The following is a 22,104-nucleotide window of genomic DNA, read 5'->3' as shown; positions in this document are numbered from 1 at the left end:
TCCAGTACTCTTGCCTAGAAAATCCCATGGATGGAGGAGCCTGGTAGGCCACAGTCCGTGGGGTCGCTAAGGGTTAGACATGACTGAGCGACTTCACTTTCACTTTTCACTTTCACACATTGGAGAAGGAAATGGCAACCCACTCCAGTGTTCTTGCCTGGAGAATCCCAGGGACGGGGGAGCCTGGTGGGCTGCCGTCTATGGGGTCGCACAGAGTCGGACACGACTGAAGTGACTTAGCAGCAGCAGCAGCAGCAGCTTCCTTCAGATTGATTAGGCTCTGATAACAGACCAGTTGGTCGGGGTCTCGAGGGCAAGCCTTACTAACAACAGATGGTGGTTTAGTTAAGTCATGTCCAACTCTTCCAGCCCAAATGGATTGAAGCCCATCTGGCTCCTCTGTCCATGGATTTTCCTGGCAAGAATACTGGAGTGGGTTGCCATTTCCCACTCCAGGGGATCTTCCTGACTCAGGGAATGAACCCACATCTCCTGCATTGCAAGTGGATTCTTTACTGCTGAGCCACCAGAGTGTGCCTTCTCTTTCAGAACAGCTCCTTCCCCTCCTCCACTGGAGGCATGAGGGGTTCTGTCTCCAGTAGTCACTCTGGGAAACCTGGTTAAGCTCCTGGAGGTAAAACTCACGGAAGTGTGGGGGCCCCTGAGCTTAGCACTCAGGCTCATCCACAGCGAGCCTCTGGTCGCTCGTCCTTCAGCTCAGGTTTCCTCCTCAGGCTCTGCCTCCCACAGGTTGCTGTTCTGGGAACTTATGATTCTCTGTATTCACCACCTGGACTCCCCAGCTTTGGGAGCAGCAGTTTGCCCTGTAACCTTACTTCTCTGAGCAATCTGAGAGGACTTGTTGGCTTTTCAGCTTGTTTATCTGTTGGGTTGGAGTAATAACTTACAAACTCCTGAAAACAGGATGTTAGTTTATGAAATTTTGCTTTAATGGTGACAGAGAGTTTGATTATTAGTGTTTCTTTCTGGGACACGGTCAGTCCAGGGAGTCCAGGCCTGTGTAACACCCAGCACAGGGTGCAGCCGCACTCGACTTGGGAGCGTGTGTGTGCGTTAGACATCTGCATTAGACCTGCCTCCTCTCTCCCCACTGACTCGGAAGCCCCATACCACAGCTCCTTCTTATGTGAAACAGGCGTTACCAGTGTAGTATGGAGCATCTGAATGGAACAGTTAGCTAGTAAGTGTTTCTTTATTATAATAATAGGATGTACTTCTGCTGTGTGGATTAATGAGAGATTTCCTGTGGGTGGTCTTATATTAATAAAACCAAGTGTTCTCTTGGACTTTAACGCATATTGGAGAGAGAGGGAGAAGCTGTCTTCAGGACATGTCCTACATGTAACTGCTTGCTACAGTCAGACCCAGTAGTTAAAATCAATTTGGCAGTGACCCGGGCTTTCATGTTCTTAACTGTTATACAGTTGATTTCTTTATCTTTAAAGAGATAGGAATATTCCGATTTTCCTCTTTTTTGAAATATTACTAATAACTTTTGATGAATGCACCAAATCCTTTTATTTTGCCTTTAAAGGACTTTATCTTCTTTTCTTGTTTAAAACGTTTTTTCTTACTCATCCATTATATGCGTGATTTTTTCCTTTAGAAACTATTTTGTTATGGTTAAGAAGTGTATTTTGTTCAAGAATGATGGGCATGTACAGAATTCTGTGGTCTGCAAGGAACCACTGGTCACAGCACTGTCCACTCTGTGAGTAGGTTGTTTGGGAATGCCATGGCTTCCTGTGTTCTAGGTGTTGGATGTCTGGCAGATTGGGAGAAAGGAGGTGGCACGCAACCTGGTGACTCAGCCTGGCCACAAACCCCACTGATAGATGCAGGAGCCAGATGTAAGACAGCAGTGATGCCCTCAGGCAGCAGCCTCCAGTGTTCTTTAACCACACAGCCCGTAAGCAGCAGCGTTTCAGGTCCAGGATGGGGGACTTTTGCCCTTAGATTCTGTGACCATTGTTTCTACTTCATCACCGTGTTTTCCAGCTGGAAGCACTGAATTTCTTTTTTTCAAATACTGATTTTCAGTGTTTCAAATAGAGTATTCATCAGTTTTTTGTTTTTTGAAAATCTAATGGAGATAAGTTTTATCTCTTTTCCCTGGGTGCAGAAAAAACTTTTGGGTTTGAAAAATCAGTTTCTCTTTGTAATTCTACCTCCTGTATCTCCTTCTCTTGTCTCCTCAGCATCTCTGATCTGATTGGTGAGGCTGGCAGGGTAGCAGGTGACACAGAAGGAACAGGCCAGTTGCGTTTGAAGGGCCGACATCTGGCTTTGAGGATGGCTGTTGGTGGAGGTTCTTTCCCAGGAGCTCCCATCCTTAGAAGATGTGCCCTCTGAGAGCAGGTTTTCTTCCTGCTTTTACAAGACCTCAGTGCTACTCATGTGAGGGGTGAACCGTGGAGAGTGGGTATGGAGAGAGTGAGGAAAGGGGAGTCCTGGTTAGGTTTTGGGGTATCTAGGAGGTCCTTCCCTTCCTTGGCTGGGTCTTCACCCCACCCCTCTCACCCCCTGCTGGTTCATCACCGGAGACACTTGATGTCAAAAAGCAGAAATTATGTTCATGTAAAGATGAATGAAATGGGAATGGCGAAGTGTGCAGCAGGTCTTAAATCCTGGGCATGAGTTGCCGCTGATGCTCACAATGTTTAGCAGGTCTGCCTCTCAGGGAAGAGCAGTGAGGTGAACCAACTGTGTGTGTATTTGGCACATGCAATAAACTCAACTTGAACTGGGATTTTTCACATTGGTTAGATGACCTTGAATAGAATTGGCCAGAATGTCCTGTGCACATTTTCTCAAACAGCTTTTACAACGCTGTGTTTCAGGGTCAGGAGGACTGCTCCCCTGACCTCTTCCCCTCCTGAGGGATTTCATGGGTTCCAACATTGTGCTTTTTTTAAAAAATCATGTTAAAATATATATAACATTAAATTTACCATTTTAACCATTTTGAAGTACAGAGGTCAGTGGCAATTAATTACATTCACCTTGTCTGCCACGGTCACCTCCATCCACCTCCAGAGCTTTCTCATCTTCTCCAACGGAGGTTCTGTCCCCTGTTAAACACTGACTCCCTATCCCCTCTCCAGCCCCTGGCACCCACCCCTCTCTCCCAGGTGCCTCATACGTGGAGTCACGTGGCATTCTTTTCTCCTGTGACAGGCTCGTTTCCCTTGCTGCAGCACCCCTGTGGCAGATAGTGTGTGTCAGCGTCTCCCTCCTTCTCAAGGTTGGACACCACCCACCCTCTGCCCCTCTGCCCCTCTGCACCTCTGCCTCTCTGCCCCTGGACGCCGGGAGCCACGTCCTCTGGTAGCATGTGCAGCAGCCAGGGGACAGCTAACACCCCGCGGCTCCTGCGACCCAGGCCTGAGGCCCCAGGGTCTGCCCAGTGTACTCGTCGGGAAAGGAAGCAGCTCTGAGAATCCCTAGAGAAACATTTTAAAAGCAAATAACCTCAGTGGCTCAACGGTAAAGAATCTGCCTGTAACGCAGAAGATGAGAGTTCGATCTCTGGGTCAGGAAGATTCCGTGGAGATGGAAATGCCACCCCATTCCAATATTCTTGCCTGGAAAATTCCATGGGCAGAGGAGCCTGACAGGCTGCCAGGAGCATGGGGTCACAGAATTAGTTGGACATGACTTAGCAACTAAACAACAATGATGTTGTTGCTTTTAGAAATTTTTAAGAAACTCAGAGAAGCAAAAACAAGAGCACTGTATTCCATCTGATTCTGCCACCTCCTAGACTGCGGCTCGCCCACTCATGTTGCGCAGTCTCGCACTGGGCAGACACCTGGGCGCGCTCGGCCCCGTGGCTGCCGTGAGCACCCTGCGGCCTCTCAGGCGCCAAGCCCAGCACAGAGGCCTGAGCCCAGACGCCTCGGTCTCTGAGTCTGACACTGTCTCCTGGGCCTTTGGGCCCCTCTGTCCACACATCCCCATTGTGCCACGTTCCAAGTCATCTACTAGATGGATAACACTGCCCGAGATCTTGGGGATTAACTGGGCAGTCTACCCACACATACCCCTCTCTCCCAGCAACAGCACCTTGAGGTTCTCGCCAAGTCTCCGAGAGGGGCCCCCTCCCCCACCTTCCCCCTGAAATAGCTCAGGATGGGTGATCGGCAGCCCCTACTATCTGCTTACATCCAGATTCTTACAGATATGGTACTACACTGTTCTTGCCTATTTCTTACTAAGGTTCAGTTCAGTACAGTCGTGTCCTACTCTTTGCGACCCCATGAATCACAGCACGCCAGGCCTCCCTGTCCATCACCAACTCCCGGAGTTCACTCAAACTCATGTCCATCGAGTCGGTGATGCCATCCAGTCATCTCATTCTCTGTCGTCCCCGTCTCCTCCCACCCCCAATCCCTCCTAGCATCAGACTCTTTTCCAGTGAGTCAACTCGTCACATGAGGTGGCCAAAGTATTGGAGTTTCAGCTTTAGCATCACTATATCACAAATACCTTCTCATGTCCTTAAATAATACCTGCATTTTAAATGACACCGTGCATCCATTGCTATAAGCTTATTGAGTTTTTCCTATATTATAGGACACACAAGGTTTCCAGCCAGTATCTTTATATGTAAGTCTTATAAATCTGTGTGTCCCTAATTATTTTCTTAAAATGAATTCCCTAAAGTGAAATTGTAGGATCAGTAGCAACACATGCGTTTAAGGATTTTTTTTTTTTTTAACATTAATGGCCAAGTTGTCTTCTAGAGGGTGCCTATACCTTGCCCCCTAGCCAACATTAAAAACAACTCTTCTATTGTCCCCCCTTCCAATGAATAAGAAAGCAAAACCAAGGACTTGGGTCAGGTCAGTAGCTAGAATAGGGGTGGTGCTCTTAAAGCAACATGACTCTGAGCTGCGTTAGTAGAAACATAACGCCCTAAACAATTCCAATAGTGTCCAGTGCCCTCCGTGCTGTTGCCCATCCCTCAAATATTTCATTCTGTCCTGGGCACAGGGTGTTCAGAGATGCTTATAAATTCACGTGGGTCCAGATGATGATGACTCAGATGGGGAGGAGGCTGGAAACAACATCTGATGAAGAGCCCTTAAAAGGATGTTTTTACAAAGGGGTGAGAAGGGCAAAATGGGATCATGATGCCAAATATTTGAAAAGGTGCCACAGAGAAGAGGCTGAGGCTTTTTTTTTTTTTTTTTATTTGCAACTCCAGAGAGTGGAAGTTGGAGGGAAGCAGTGTTGTAGAAGGAAGTGCAGGCTGGCAGCTCCGGCTGGCTGCATGTTGGGGGTTTAATGAAGAGCTCTTCACATCCACATCCCTGGTGCTTTCTGACTTCAACACATGACGCCATCCTTCAGGAGAGGCTCCACCTCCTCTACTCAGACTCCAGTGTGCCAGGATGAGGCAGGGGAGGCTGGCGCCCTCTGGAAGGAAGGAATGGGACCTGTGTTGCAGGGATGCTTTTTCGTGCTTGGTTACAATTCCACCCACTTCAAAGTGAATTGTCAGCCACAGTGGAAGGAACACAAGTTTGAGAAGAGAGAGACCCAGGTTTGAGTTGTGGTTCCATTTTATAGTTTAACTTCTGCATCTCAGTTGCCCAGTTAGCACAATGGAAACTGTAGTGGTGTCCCTCGTGGCTCAGGGGTAAAAAATATGCCTGCAATGCAGGAGACTTGCAGGAGACAGAGTTCAATGCCTGGATTAAGAATATCCCCTGGAGGAGGAAATGGCAACCTGCTCCAATAATCTTGCCTGGAAATCCCCGTGGACAGAGGAGCCTGGTGGTCTACAGTTCATGGGATTGCAAAGAGCTGGACACGACTGAGCGACTAAACAACAAACAAACTGTAAACTGTAGTGACAGCACATGCTCTGCAGGGTTATCGTATGCTGGCAGGGTCTGTGTAGAGCTGCTCTCCTGGCTGCTGGGTGGGGAGCCCTTCTTTCTCTCCTCCTGTCTTTCAAGTATCAGCCCCAATTGTGAGTAGGAGGTTCGCTTTGATACTTTTACTAATATTCGGGGTAAAAAACCATACAACGAACTAAATTTATTGTGTTTAGACACTATTACTCATAGAGGGAGAAGGAGGAATTTCTATTTACAGTTTCGAAAAGAAATATGTATATGAAGATTCCTTGATTTCAAGCCAGGTATAGACCTCATAATGAAAATCACAGTGTTTCACAGTGGGTTTTAGTTATTTTGGCAGTACAAAGATTTGTAAATAAATTTAGAGTATTTACCCTATAGCATCTGATTTTTTTTCTCATATTGTCTTCTAACTAGCTTTTAATCACTCTTTGAATTTTCTCTTTTTTCGTCCTTAAAATGAATTATGTAGGATCCCTTATTTCAGGAGACAGTGTCTCATAGGTGGAAAAGCCTGTCACACAAATAATAAAGATAAATAGTAGTATTATTTACGTATCTTTGTCATTTAAATGGACACATTTGTTTGTAATTCTGGGCTTGCCCTGGTCTTCTCTTTTCTGGCGCAACATTATGACCTTCTAGAGGAAGAATATGAGGAATTTTTTCCTTTTAAGCATAGTAAAATTACATTCAATCTGAGATCAACTGAGAGGTTAAAATGAATTGGAGAGCTTTGTCCTTTGATTTAAAATTCATTCTGTTTCACTTCTTGGCTGCTTTCCCAGAAGAGGCTCGCTGTTTCACACGGGCTGGCTTTCAGTCTGTTTACGCTGTCCTTCCTGGGGAGAACTGACTGAGGGTTTGCTCTGTGGCTGTTCCCAGAGCAGAGTCCACACGTCTCCTGCCACCCCCGCGCCCTGGCCGGCAGGGCCCGTCGCCTCCCCTCACATCTGCTGATGCAGATGATGGGGCTGCCGTGGGGCGCGTGTCAGAGGGCCCTGATCTGCCGCAGGACTGTCACACCTGAGAGGGCCCTCATCTGACCACCATGTATGTTTTGGTGTTGCCAGATGTTTTGTGGTGTTAATCCTTTGAGCGCTCATTTTCATAGATTTACATCATTGTTTCTTTAAATATGAGGTTTAGTAAAAATAAAAATTTTGAGAAAAAAATGACAGTGTTTGGAAGTGTAGTAATATTTTAAAGTTAATCAAACACATCATCCAAAGGCAAGCAATTTCCTGAATATAAAAGCGTCTTTTCTAAACGATAATTTGAGGATTGGTTATTTGGAGCCTAGAAAGTGCATTCCCATGACAGTGATGTCCTGAGAGGCACTTGGGACCGTGTGTGAGCCAGCCTTGCCCAGACCCCACAGGGCACAGACCTGGGACCCCCCTGACCTCCGCATCCCATGCAGGCACTGTGGACCATAAATGTTATGATCCCCAGCTAGCCTCTGCTCCAAAGATGCTGTGCTGTTCTCCACTCTAGATAAGATGGGTAGGAGGGCAAATCCCAAAACTCAACTAGGAAGACAAGCTTCTGGAAAGACAATGTAACTTAAGGCCTGATGGGTGGATAAGGGGAAGAGAGAAGAAACTCTCGATTCCAGGATGTATCAACTGCAAAGGCTTGTGAGGGACAGTGGATGTGACAGGAAGAATGTTAGTGGCAGGTTTGCCTAGTAAGTAAGAGATGCGAAAGGAAGAAGAGAAGGAATTGCTGGGCCAGGGAGCAGTGTGTGGTAGCGACAGGGCGGCCAGTGGATGGCGTGTCTTGCAGAGCGGCCCAATGGTAGGAGCGGCAGAAGGTCCTCACCTTAGGACCGCTTATTCCCGTCTGCTCCATCTGGACCTTGATGTCCAGACTGGAAAGAGGTACAAAGATGCTGTTAGGAGGATACTGAATGCTTTAAATGAGTGTGTCTCTGAGTCCAGACCATATAGAGGCAGAGCACAGGGTTCCCGGGGATTTCTGAGCCAGCAAGGTGCCAGCAGAGCAGGGCAAGCAGCAGTTAGAGGTGGGCAGACTTGAGCTGTGCCTTGGCACAATTTTGAGTTAGTTATTAGATGGAGTGGTAAAAACTGTGAGACCCTCTGACAATAGGTGTGTGAGAAACCCCTTTTCCGGATGGAGCTGTGAGTGAGGAGGGCCCTGGGGAGGAGCTGCAGCTGAGGATACCAGAGAGGCTTCCTAGAGGAGGTGGTTACCCTGGGAGGCGCGAGGCAGCCGGCAGGCGGGAGTAAATGAATTAGAACAGAACAGCCCTGCCTTCTAGTATCACAGTTTCTCATGTGTGAGCATACTCGGCTTGGGCTCTGTGTGGCCAGTGGGGGGTGGTCTGTGGTTCAGTGAGAGTTTACAGGTCACCATGGAGGGCCTCGGAACAAGGCTGACCAGAATGGGGATCTGGTCATTAATGTTGGCAGAGGCAGAGATGCTGCCCCTGAGGCCTGGCTTCTGTGACTCCTTGTTGAGGGGATGGAAGGATGGCTTGAGAGGGCGCCATTTAGAAAATGCCTGCAAGCCAGTGGAAGGAGGTCTCAAGCCAGCGTCCAGTCCAGCGTGTGTGAGAACAGTCCTCAGGCCCAGGGTCAGCGGGAGACCGCCTGTGGGGCCAGGCCTTCTGAGTGACCCAGGCCTTGCTTGGCGCTTCCCCACTGCCATCCTGGGCTGGGGTCAAGGTAGAGGGCTGGTCTGTGCCCCCAGGAGCCCGTTCCTCACCCAGGGAGAAATGGTGTAGCAGGGACCCAGGAGACGAGCTTGGCCTTGAAGGGTGGGGAAGACTTGAGTGGCTGCGTGTGTCCACAAAAGGGGGCTGGGGGCTGCTCAAGGGCTGGGAGTGGGGAAGCCTGGCGGGACCGTCAGGAAGCCTCACCTTGTGTGGAACCGGAGGGGTCAACTCTCAGGGCCACACCGTTCCTCCGTTAGCTCTGAAGGTCTGTCTGCTAGAAATGAATCTCCTCGTTGAGATCTTGAGAACCCCTGTGACAAGCGGGCAGTTTGCACAGCCCTTCCCAGGGCGAGGGTCCTTCTCTCCCCTCCTGCTGTTTCAGCGCCTGTTCTGTTTTCCTGTTGTCTCAGTTATGAAGCTGGCGTCTTCTGCTTTCTCATGAAAAGTTTCCTATCTGTCGGGTATTTTTCATCCACTGCTTCTGCTTAGCCAGGTCCATTTCACTAAATTTTCATGTCATTTTTTGAAACTCTTATTCTAAAGCTCTAAGATTTTAAAATGTGATAAAAATACAAGGTGATTTATAAGTGTGGTTTTTTATGTCAGTATATTCAGACACGGTGTCTGTAGTATTGAATCTCTCCAGCCTCTGCCTTAGCTGCCCCGTCCCAGGTTGCCTCCACATCTGCTTCTTGCCTTACTGCCTGGGGTTGCACCTGGCCACATGTTCCCTCTGAGAACACTGCTTTCTCTGCCTTTTCCTGCTCCAGCCCTGGCAACTCTGTGTAATGCAGAAATCACTGGTCCTGTATCCCACGTTCTTAGAGGGTGGAACCATGTGTGCTTAGTTGCTTTGCGACCCATTGGACTGTGCCCACCAGGCTCCTCTACTGTGGGGTTCTCCAGGCAAGGATACTGGAATGGGTTGCCATTCTCTTCTCCAGGGGATCTTCCCAGCTCTGGGATCAAACCCACATCTTCTGTGTCTCCTGTGTTGCAGGTGGATTCTTTACCCAAACTCTGATGCTGGGAAAGATTGAAGGCAAAAGGAGAAGGGGTGACAGAGGATAAGATGATTAGATAGCATCACCGACTCAATGGACATGAATCTCAGCAAATTCTGGAAGATAGTAAGGACAGGGAAGCCTGGCATGCTGCAATCTATGTGGTTGTGAAGAGTCAGACATAACTTAGCAACTGAACAATAGCAAGAGTATGGAGCCAGTTTTGTGAGTCACACCCACATGAAACAATAGAATGTATGTGTTCACAGGTAGCAAGGAAGGAACCTTCATTTCACCTCTGTGTGTTTACAGCATGATGTCTAGGCCGTGGTGTGAGCTGTGTGTCATAGTCAAATACGTTTGAAAGTCCCTGCAGTACTCTAATATATTGCCAAGCTTTTATGAAAGAAAGGTCATTTATCATCTGTCTCCAGTAAAATGGTGTGTGCCTTGGGAAATTAGCTGTCACCAGGCCAGGCAGGGCCCCAGGAGTGCTGTAAAGGCTTTTGTGTCAGAGGGCAGGGGTCACTGAGGAGAGTGTCTGAGCGGGTCATACTATCTTTGGAGGCTAATGATTTTGTGACAGCTTCTCTTCCACTGCTCTGTGGTCCCTCAGATCTCAGCTCAGATGCTCCTTCCCCAGGGGGCCTCCCCTGGCCCCTCTTCACATCTAGACCAGGCTCCTCTGTTACATGCCTCCACAGAACTACAGTCCTCACTATCTGAGTGCTTCGCTCAGGTTTCAATGCTGCAGTTGCTAGCATGGTCTTCTTGTCTGTACCCACCACCCTGCCACCAGTCTCCCAGAGCATGACTTTCACAGGCAGGCATCAGCTCTGTTTTTGTTGATGTACCTGCAGGAGCCAATGAGATCCCCAGCACATAGTCAACATCTGGTTCACAGCGATAGCGTGCGGCCAAGACAGGGACACCCCCAGCCCCAGAGCTGATCCACGTGAGTCATCCATAAAGCCCTCTGCTGCCTTATTGCAGAAGGGGTTCGGGGGTCTCATGGCACAGGGGGATTGAAGGACCAGGAACTCAGCAGGGGCCTTGATCCTAACCCCTATACACAGGATACCCTCCCACCCCGCCACCAACCAGGCCACTTCCTGCTGAGCCTAGTTCTCCAGGCAAGAAGCAGAACTAGAGACAACGTCTCGTGGGTGATGGTCCTTTCTCTGGCTTGGGATGGGGCACTGTACTTCCAAGTTCCTTGTTGCAGTGAAGAGTTTTCAGGCCATTAAACAAGTTAGTTTAATGGGAACCAGCCTATTTGCATTCTGGGTCAGTGCTGCTGGGGTAGATTTTGGCAGGGCTTCTGATTCATGTAGCCGGGGAGGGGTGAGCTCACTTGGTGAGGAGGAGGGGCTGGAGTGCTGGAGCCCAGGGTGAAGGCAGAAGTGGGGAGAGTGGAGGATCCATAGGTACTTCTAGGGCTGTCAGCATGGAAAACATGTGCTAGAAACATTTTATCTTAGGCTGAAGAGAATGTGGGCAGGTGGGCTGGCTCCCATAACCGATGTTTATCAGAGACTGAGAATTGCTCACGGTCTGGGATCTCATGGGTTTTGGAATTGCTTTCCCATTTGAGAGGCCAGACCTCTGTGACCCCCCAGCATCATTTCCATGGCAACCAGCTGAGATGAGATGGGGCTTTTGACCTTGCAGAACAATAGTAACAGGAAGTGGATGGGCTTTTATATAGAATATTTACTCTATGACCTAGAACAAATCACATATAACTGCATCTCAGTTTGCTCATCTTTGCAATAGAGAAAGGAACACGGCATTCTTTTGATGGTGTTTGGAGGACACCTGATGTCCCATGATGGGGTACCTTACTTTCATTTGTTCAGGAACTGTCTCCATGTCTGAGGTGCTTTTGGTGTTACCGTAATCCCTGGGAAGGTGGGACAAGCATGGTATTTCTTTTTGTATGAAGTGTAAGTGGTGCCATTCTCCTGGATATTTGGGCATAGAATTCTGTTCACTGGACAAATGCTTGAAATCTGGGTTTTAACTTTCACATTGCAAACTGTAACAGTTCAGTTACTGCTGCTTGTTTGGGCCATTCCCGGGTAGCCTATTGGTTCAAATTGCCATCAGCTACAGCCCTGGCACTGCTCCTTGAAGTCACGCTGATGTGCGGCCCACGTGCCAAGCTCTCTGGCCCCTCATGCCCGCATCCCACACTCTCTGCTCTGCTCCTTGCAGGGAAAGTGCGATGGCGGGACTTTAACCAGGAGGCTTACGTTGGTGGGACAATGGTCCGCTCCGGGCAGGACCCCTATGCACGCAACAAGTTCAACCAAGTGGAGAGCGATAAGCTGCGGATGGACAGAGCAGTTCCCGACACTAGGCATGACCAGTAAGTGTCAGTCCACGGCTGGGCACCACCTTGACCACTTCCTGTCTGACAGTGAGTAACTTCCGCTGGGATGCATATTTCTTCTGTTAACTCTTCAAAACAGTGTGTGCCGTGTCTTCATAGGGTTGGAAAACTAGGAAAGTTTGAGGCATGTTGCAATGACACTTCACCTGCAAGAAGTGAAAGCACTGCTTGAGGTCAAGTTCCAGTCCTTCTGACCCCCCTGGCGTGTCCAGGCTGCTGGTCAGAGCATGAGAGTCACCAGGCGAAATGTGTCACTCGTGTGCACTGATCACTCATTTTTAAAATCCATTCACAAAACAATTTTCTGTTGTTCACAACCTTACTGGGAAAAAACAGCCTTGCTTACTGGGAAGCTTAAAGTTGGGAATGTTCTAGAGACCAGTGAAGAGAACGAAACAGCAGCTGAGGTTTGAAGTTAAATTGAGAGTAAACCTGGAGCAGCGCCCTGGGGCTGTCTCCCCACTCCGAGTGCTCGGGGCACAGGTTGTGCTCTGCATCCATCCCTTGGTTCTCAAGGACTGAGGGATTCTCAGGCACAGCATGGGAGGCCTCCGATCTCTGAATGTGCGATTGTCACACTGACCACGGAGGTGATAACATGACCCTCACTGCTACTCTGTGCCTTTGAGCCTTGCTGGCAACCGTCTCTCATTGGAACGCTGTTCACATTGGGGGCCTTAGATGGTTAATCTGGTTTTATTATGAAATAAGGAGCTGCTTTCGGAGGGTAGCTGTTTCCCTGGATGCTGCTAGGCCTTCCTGCTCACCAGGCTTCTTTTAGAGTCGTCCATCCATTATGTAAAGGTACGTGGTTGCCACATCCACTGTGATGCAGACGCTGTGCTTGGATCCTGGGGTTCCAGCAGAGAAACCTCTTCTGCTCTGCCCCGTGGAGAGGACAGGAGGTGGGGGGCAGGAGGAGGTGCGTGGTGGTGTGCCCTTGGACAATCTGCTCCAGACCGGTGCGTTTAGGACACTCAGGCAATGACTATCTAGGAGAGTCTTGAACTGTGGGCATCCAGGCAGGAGGCCAGTGGCCAGCTCTGACAGTCAGCTCTGGGCCTGCAGAGTGCCGGCTGGGGTTCCGTGCCTCTGGCTGCCAGTTCTGGGGGCTGAAGGGCCAGTGAGCTGGAGAGAAGCAAGAGCCGCCAGGCTCCACGTGAACACATGTTAACGCTCTTCCTCTTCTCTCCTGGTTTCAGGGGAGCTTTGTAACCGTGTGCACCCCAGTCAGTCTCGCAGGTGCACTCTCCCTGCTCTTATGAGCTGGCCTCGTGTGCGGGGCGGGGTTGTAGTCAACTCTGTATGCCCAGAACAGCTCACAAGTGTGTACAATTACAGTTCTTTCAGACTCAGGAAGTTGTGTGTGTGTGTGAGAGAGAGATAATATATGAAACATATGATCAGTGTATAAACATACATATTGTACATGATGCTAAGAATCTCATCATTTTTCTAAATTTAGCCTAGAAGATTGTCTTTGCTTAGTATTTGTTGTAACCTATTAATTTATGTTTACAGCAGCTTTACTAAGCCCTGTGATGGGCTGCTGGTTGGAGTCAGCATGGGTAGCTGGTAAGCACCCTGTCTGGGATTCAAAGACCCATGGTCTCTGGGTGCAAGGCCCCGAAGCTGGTGCGCAGCCATATGTGGTGCTGCCTGCATGTCTGGGGAGGGTTGCAGGGGCCTGCGTCCCCAGCACTCTCACCCCTCGGCTCACTGAGCCCTCTGGACCCGTCCTGTGCCAGTCGCTCCCATAGCTCATGGCTCGGGACATGAAGGTTGTCCTCATTGTACAGAGAGCAGTGTTGATAACATGCCCTATGCTGGGAGCATTGGCTGAGGCCAGAAGGAGTTAGCATGGCTTTTACTTAGGAGACAGTCTGGAATTTGGCCTAAACTCAGGAGAGAGGTTCAAGTTCTAGCAGAATCTAGCTCAAAAATTGTTCTTGGTGACTGGAATCCATCACTTAGAATGACATCTCCATGAGGTGGTATGAGTTTTCCTTTATTTTTTGGTTTAAGAGCTGTTTTCTTGTGTGACCTTTCCTCACAGCTGAGAGAAAATGGTGTTCTTTCTGATGCTCAACAGTGCGCAGACTGGAGTTCTGTCTCCACCTCAAGTCCCTTAAATATTCCCAAAACTATATATATATATTTTTTTTTTCAGTTTTTGAAATATGAGTTTGTCCAAACAGATGTTTGAATATTCATCCTGCAGTGGGCTGTGTTTTAGGTGGCTTTAACTTTAGTTCCAGCTACTGTGTCTTGTTCATCTGTATGTGCAAAAGGAGCAGCTGGGATGCCTGCCACGTTTGTTGGATTTGGGCTAAATTAAAATCTCCCCAAAGTCAATTTGATACCTGGAATTGAGCCAACGTCCTGTCTGCAAAGACTCAGCTTTAGAACAGCCAGTATTATTGAATGTCAGGCTAAGGAGATTAAGTTACTGATTTGAATCCCACCCCTAACCCATATCTAATAGAGGGCTGTTAAAGCATTTGACTTTCCTGTATAAATACCATATTTTTGACTCTGCATTGTCTCCCTTTGTGTAGACTGATGGAAATGGTTGCCCTGTGGAATTCAGTCTTTGCTTATGATAAATCTGAAAGCAGTGCAAGTAGAGGTTAAGAACAAAGGTTTGGGAGTCACAGAGACCTTGTTTGAAATCCCATTTCTCCAGTTCCTAATCCTGTGGCCTCTGTCATTTATGAAATACTGTGACATTATGACGTTATGATCTGGTTACTGTGAGGGTTAAAGGAAATGTTCCCAAAGGCTGGCTCTTCCTCCCCTAAGATTTTGTTCCAGACCTGTCTCCTTTGACCTCCTGCCCTGGGAGTGAGGGCCCAGCCTCTCCCTGCAGCGTCCCCACTCACTTCTCTGGTTGATTCTTCTCCATGGTCTTCATCACCACCTGCACGCCATGTGTCTCACCTATTTCTGTGTTGATCTGAATGTGCTCGTTAAGGCAGTGGGCTACGCAGTTCAGTTCAGTTCAGTTGCTCAGTCGTGTCCGACTCTTTGCGACCCCATGGACTGCAGCACGCCAGGCCTCCCTGTCCATCACCAACTCCCGGAGTTCACTCAGACTCATGTCCTTTGAGTCGGTGATGCCATCCAGCCATCTCATTCTCTGTCGTCCCCTTCTCCTTCCGCCCCCAACCTTTCCCAGCATCAGGGTCTTTTCAAATGAGTCAGTTCTTCACATCAAGTGGCCAAAGTATTGGAGTTTCAGCTTCACCATCAGTCCTTCCAGTGAATATTCAGTACTGATTTCCTTTAGGTTTGACTGGTTGGGTCTCCTTGCAATCCAAGGGACTCTCAAGAGTCTTTTCCAACACCACAGTTCAAAAGCATCAGTTCTTCATCGCTCAGCTTTGTTTATAGTCCTACTCTCACATCCATACGTCACTACTGGAAAAACCATAGCTTTGACTAGATGGATCTTTGCTGGCAAAGTAATGTCTCTGCTTTTTAATATGCTGTCTAGGTTGGTCATAGCTTTTCTTCCAAGGAGTAAGCATCTTAATTTCATGGCTGCAGTCACCACCTGCAGTGATTTGGGAACCCAAGAAAATAAAGTTTCCATTGTTTCCCCATCTATTTCCCATGAAGTGATGGGACTGGATGCCATGATCTTAGTTTTCTGAATGTTGAGCTTTAAGTCAACTTTTTCACTCTCCTCTTTCACTTTCATCAAGAGGCTCTTTAGTCTTCTTCGCTTTCTGCCATTAGGGTGGTGTCATCTGCATATCTGAGGTTATTGGTATTTCTCCCAGCAACCTTGATTCCAGCTTGCGCTTCATCCAGCCTGGCGTTTCACATGATGTACTCTGGCATATAAGTTAAATAAGCAGGATGACAATATAAAACTTTGACATACTCCTTTCCCTATTTGGAACCAGTCCATTATTTCATGTCCTGTTCTAACTGTTGCTTCTTGACCTGTACACAGATTTCTCAGGAGGCAGATCAGGTGGTGTGGTATTCCCATCTCTTTAAGAAGAAGGAGCTGTTTTTCTGGAACTTTCTTGCTTTTTATATGATCCAACAGATGTTGGCAATTTGATCTCTGGTTCCCCTGCCTTTTCTAAAACCAGCTTGAACATCTGGAAGTTCACAGTTCACGTACTGTTAAAGCCTGGCTTGGAGAATTTTGAGCATTACTTTGCTAGCGTACGAAATGAGTGCAATTGTGCAGTAGTCTGAACAATCTTTGGCATTGATCTTCGTTGGGATTGGAATGAAAACTGACCTTTTCCAGTCCTGTGGCCACTGCTGAGTTTTCCAAATTTGCTGGCATATTGAGTGCAGCACTTTCACAGCATCATCTTTCAGGATTTGAAATAGCTCAACTGGAGTTCCATCACCTCCACTAGCTTTGTTCATAGTGGTGCTTCCTAAGGCCCACTTGACTATGTCTGGGGTTATTATTCATACATCTCACGGCACTCGTTAAACTTAGTATTTGTAGAGTGAGTGAATTCCCTGGCTCAGTGGCAGGCATATGGTGAGTACCCAGTAAATTTGACATGAAGAGTCATGAAAGAACAAAGGTAGATGGCAGGGAGCTTTTTAAGCAGTAAGGAAGAGCTGGTGAACTGCTGATGACTCTTGTGTGTTAGGTTCTCACAGGACTGGAAAGGAATGCACTTACAACCTACCCCTTATTCACTGTGTTCTGGGGTAGAGCCAAGAAATCAAGTTCAGAACCTTGCAAACAAACAAAAAACCTATATTTTGGGGTTATGTTTTATTTACCTTTTTAAGTGTGTAACAAATACTGTGCCAAGAAAAAATATTTATATGAAGGAGGACGTGTAGAAAAGCCTGCTCTGAGTGAAATACTGGATATAACATACTGGAACTCTTAGACTCACTTAGAAATTAGAAAAGTGGTAGCCCATCTCAGTCTTGAAAGTACAGTTGCTCAGTTAAAAAAAAAAAAAGATTTTCTACCTCAATTAATGTTATTTAAAATTTCAAATAAATTATGAAGACTTAGCAAATTAAACCAGTGGGAATTTTTTAGAGCCTTTTCATATGACTTGTTTCTCCCCTCCCCCCCCTCACCTTTGGAAGCGGTTTTCCCTCTCCTGACAAAAGATCATGGGAAGCAGCATTGAAGGTGGTGAGAGTCGGTCAGATCTGGGCACATTCTGAAGGTACAGTCAACAGGACGGGCTCGTGGATGGACGGGCAAGGTGGCGCAGGCTGAAGCCCCTCATGAGACGGAGGAACTGTTAGTGGCACAGGTCTCGGGGACACGTCAGAGGGTCAGATTCAGACAGGTTAAGTCCAAGATGCATTGAGCATCTAAGGTACACAGACTTGTTCTGTCGGTGTTTGGAAATGTGTAGGAGAAAGGTCTTAGCGGGAATGTCAGTTTGGGAATGTTGAGTGCACAGATGATGTTTTAAACCATGAGCTGGGGCGTCGTGCCCCAGACAAGGAACATGCACAAGGAAGAGAGAGGCCCAGGACCCTCTCCGGATGATCTAACACTGAGAGCAAATTTTAAAAACCCAGGCTAACAGGAGTCCAGTCCAAGCGCTGTAGGGGCTCAGTCCTCACACAGTGCCAAGACCCCAGCGGAGATGCTCTGCTACTTTCTTCAGAACAGAGCTACTGTGAGGAGAGGGTTGTCCCTGCGAAAGCCTTTCCAGAATCTGGCTCAGAAAGGCTTTGTGTTGTGTTCTGTTTTCTGGTGTTTGTCCAGAGCTGCATGTGGTGGGGAAGTGAGGTATAGATGTGGACTGGAGCCTGGGACACGTCTGGAACATCGTTCTGTCTGCTGGGGAGAGCTCTAGATGGCTCACTTTAAAATTGTTTATCTAAGTGAAATCAAATAAACCCTTTGGGGAGAAACATTATTTTGTTTTCTTCTCTCCCGCATCAGCCAGTACCGTGCCTTTTATTTATTTATGTAGTAAGTCTCTTAAAAGGGAGAACTGCTTAGTCGAGGAATAGATTCCTTCAGGTTTCAAAAGTTTAAATCATTAGAGACTTCCTTCTGTGTCGACACCTTTCCCTTTTATCATTAAATTTAAAATGAAGGGTTTTAAGGCATTTTTGTATAGACAGACAGCTCATACAACTCAACAACAAAAAAACAAAGGACCCAATCAAAAAATGGGCAGAAAACCTGAATAGACCATTTCTTCAGAAAAGACATACAGATGGCCAACAGATACATGAAAATAAACTCAGTATCACTAATTATTAGAGAAATGCAAATCAAAACTGCATTGAAGTACCACCTCACAATGGTCAAATTGGCCATCATAAAAAGTCTACAAATAACAAATGCTGCAGAGGGTGTGGAGAAAAGGGAACCCTCCTACACTGTTGGTGGGAGTGTAAGTTTGTGTGGCCCCTATGGAAAATAGTACAGAATTTTCTCAAAAAACTAGAATACAGTTGCCATATGATCCAGCAGTCCCACTCATGGGCATATATCTGGACAAAACTATAACTTAAAGAAAGGGAAAAAGACACTGTCATCTCACCGTCTGGTTCTATTCTTCTGGTGGGTTCTGTTCTTCCCACCCGTTTCGTGTTTCTTCTCTCCTTTCATGCTACCTTTGGACTAAGTATCTCCTGCACCGTTAACCTGGCAATTAGAATCTAATATAAATGAATACTCTCATTTCCTCCTGGATAGGGCACAGACCACTTCCCCTCCACTCCCTTTTATGCATTATTGTCTTTTGGTTTAATTCCTTGTTTACGTGCAAACCCCACTGGATATCTTATATTGGTTTTCTACAGTAAGTATCCTTTAGATTTATCTGCATATTGATATTTCCATTTTCCCTCCTTTCGTATCTTTTCATTTTCCCACCTGGTACGGTTTCCTCAGTTCTCATAGCTTCTATGAATATTTCTTTCTGTGCCAATTTGCTGGCAATGAAATATATCCTTTCATTTTATCTGAAAAAATCTTTATTTCATTTTCATTTTTGAAGAGTGTTTTCACTGAATAGAGATGCCCAGGTTGACAGTTACTTTCTGAACTTTTACATCACCATTTACTTGTCTTCTGGCCTCCATTCTTCCTGGTGGAGTATCAGCTGTTAGTCGTATTGTTGCTTTCTGAGGCATCTTGACTGTGTTCTCTAGCTGCCTTGAGGATATTTATCTTTGACTTCAGCGGTCTCGTTAGATTGCGCCTGACGCTGTCGTCGCGTTGAACACGGCTGGAGTTTCGCTCATCCCTGAATCTTACAGCTTTGTACTGCGTCAGTTTTTCTTGTGCCACGTCTCTCCCCACTCCCTCTGGGCCCTGATTACATCTTGGTTAGGTGTTTCCGCATGTCCTGTGTCCCTCTTATGCTATTTTCCATATTTTTTATTCTTTTTCATTCCTTGAGCTTCAGTGTGGACATAATTCTATTGGCCTCCCTTCCAGCCCCCTAATTTTTTCCCCTGCTTTGGAAATCTATTCTGCTTTCAAACCCACCTATTTAATTTTAATTTCAGTTATTATATTTTGCTGTGTATGAACAGATATGGAGATATTTACAGTCTGTAGCTGATGTCTTCTTCCTCTGAAGAGGATCTAGCTTTGCTCTCTGGCAGGCACTTAGAATAGGGCAGATTGCCTTGAGTCTGGAATTGAGCAGAAACAGAGCTGGGGTTTGGTCTTTTGTGAGAGAGCTGGTGAGCATCCAGATCCCTGTGCTCCTGGGCAGCAGCTCACTGGGATTCTCCCTGGGAGTCCGGGCTGTGTATCAGAGGCCCTCCTCCTTGTTGACTTGACTCCCAGTCTGGCCCCCCAGCCCCATGCCACCTGCAGCACCACCGCTCCTCCTGGCTCGTGCAGCCTCTTGGCTCCACACTGCCTGGGGGAGGAGGATCAGAGGGTGTTGGACTTACTCCCAGGACTCCTCTTCCTTCTGAGAACCTGGCCCTACAGCACCTGGCTAGATCAAGAACCCAGATGCCTTTTCGATCTCCAGTACCTTCAAATGTTTTTGATGTGTTTCATCCAGAATTTCTAGTTGCTTTCAGTGGGTAGGTTGATCTGCAACAAGCAGCATTTTACTATCGCTGAGAGCAAGAAAAAGCTGAGTGTTGTATTTGGAACTAAATTCAGTGGGAACTTCACAGTTCATAAATTTTGTTTTAAGCCGCAATGTCTGTCCCAAAAGAGAGTACATAAAAATAGAGCGGACTTGAAGTTGGGAGGTGTAGCTTCTGTTAATGGCTGTACCACTTGCTCTCAGACGAAGGTTGGAATAATCTCTTTAAACCCTGGATTTCTTAGCTACAAAACCATAACACCTGCCCTGCCCATCGTGCACATTTTTCTTAGGCTCAGATGTTTATGAAAGGACTTCATAAACTGCAAACAGCAGTACAAATACAGGGTATTATGTTGTTGTTTGTGCCTAGTGGCGTGTGAGTGTGTGAAGCTGGCTTCGAGTGCTCCCGGCGTGAGTGTGGCATGGAGGGCAGATGTTCAGCTTCCCCCGTGTGGCACTGAGGGGCGCCTGGGTCACCTCACTGCAGCAAGACGTGAGTGTCTCATTATTGACCAAAAGCAGTTGGAGAAGCCACTTTGAAACAGCAATCCCACCTGTTTCAGAAGAAATCAGGGCAATTAAAATGGAGTCAGCAGAGTGTTGCTTTGTAAACAAGATGAATCGGTGGGTCTGAACAAACCATCCTGTTTCAGCCACAGTTTTAAATGAGTTGCTTCACCATCACCGTGGAACCGTGAAACAATTGAAAAGAAAACTCCTTTTCAGTGGAATTCTTCTGAATATTTTAGGAAATAGCCCAAATATTATAAAATGTGTTATAACTTTGTCAGTCATTTAGGCTGCAGATTTCAGGGATTCTTTTAACTTTTGTGATGAGCTTGAAAGCAGCAGTGTTGTCAGTGGATGTACCCACACACTTACCCCCAAACATCTGCCTGCTTGCTCTTGGAATTGACCCATCCACACATACTCTGGCTGTTAAGCGCTAGTGATGGAATCTGCGAGAACCCAGATCCCCTTTCAATCTGTAAAATTAAAAGGACAGACTTAGAATAATATTCATCTTAAGTATATTGGATCAACCATGATTTCCCCCATCTGACAATGATGAGATAAAAGGAGAAAAATTCATGTCTGTGAAAATTCAAGCCTTTTAAAAGAAGAAAATATTCCAGTAGGAATATTGTAGTTAGATTCAAATTTTTATGCTATTCATTGGTGATTTATTTTGACTCTTGTGTTTCTGCATTCATTCAGTAAGGATTTGAGTGCTTGCCGTGTGACAGGCCACCAGGGAAAGAGCAATGAACAAAACTGATAAAAAAAATTTTGCCTTCTTAGAGCTTATGTCAAGGGAGTGAAAATAGAAGAGAGTAAAATAAATGATCAGATAATGTGGAATAAGACAATGTTAAATGCAATAGTGAGAAAATAAGTATGGGGATCAGATGTATAGGGGTCAAGGTTGAGGGTTCAGTAATGAATGGGTGGTTAACACAGCAGAAGGAACAACCAGTAAAGTGAAAGGACGGCCTACAGAATGGAAGGGAGGTCGTATTAGCAAATCATATTTGATAAGGAACTAATACCCAGCAGATACAAAGAACTCATACAAATAGCAAAAATAATAATGATAATCCTGTCAAAGGCGAGCAAAGGACCAGAGTAGGAATAGACATTTTTCCAAAGAAGGTAAATGTACCTGTTTCATGTTCCTGTTGGTAAAATGGCCAACGGGTACATGAAAATGTGCTCAGCATCATTAATCATCAGGGAAATGCTGGTCAAACCCCAGTGAGATAATCACTTCACACCTGTTAGACTGGCTGTCATGAAAAAGATAACAGATAACAAGTGTTGGTGAGCATGTGGAGAAGAGGGAACCCTTGTGCTCTGTTGGTGGGAAAGTAAACTGGTGTAGCCACTGTGGAAAATCTGTGGAGGTTCCTCAGAAAAGGAAAAATGAAACTACTGATACCACGCCACCCAGCGATTTCACTCCTGGGCGTATCTCCAAAGGAAATGAAATCACTGTCTCAGAGATAATCTGCACTTCCATGTTCACTGCAGTGTTATTTATAATAGCCAAGACATGGAAAGCCCCCGGCTGGCTCAGATAGTAAATAATCTGCCTGCAATG

At 46.7% G+C, this 22,104-nt stretch overlaps 1 protein-coding gene across 1 annotated transcript in view; it reads left to right on the top strand.

Moving 5' to 3' along the window:
* GALNT2 (polypeptide N-acetylgalactosaminyltransferase 2) overlaps positions 1-22,104 on the top strand; it is a 172,448-nt gene that overhangs the window by 97,774 nt on the left and 52,570 nt on the right. The window contains exon 3 of the mRNA XM_055425862.2: positions 11,793-11,946. Within this exon, the coding sequence (XP_055281837.1) occupies positions 11,793-11,946 (154 nt within the window). The remainder of the gene's footprint in view (positions 1-11,792; positions 11,947-22,104) is intronic.

The sequence above is a fragment of the Moschus berezovskii genome, chromosome 12 (assembly GCF_049115385.1).
Source record: "Moschus berezovskii isolate FMDL1 chromosome 12, NW_MosBer_1.0, whole genome shotgun sequence".
Lineage (NCBI taxonomy): Eukaryota > Metazoa > Chordata > Mammalia > Artiodactyla > Moschidae > Moschus > Moschus berezovskii.
The sequence above is the reverse complement of the archived record's forward strand: the minus strand, read 5'-3'. Positions and strand labels throughout refer to the sequence as shown.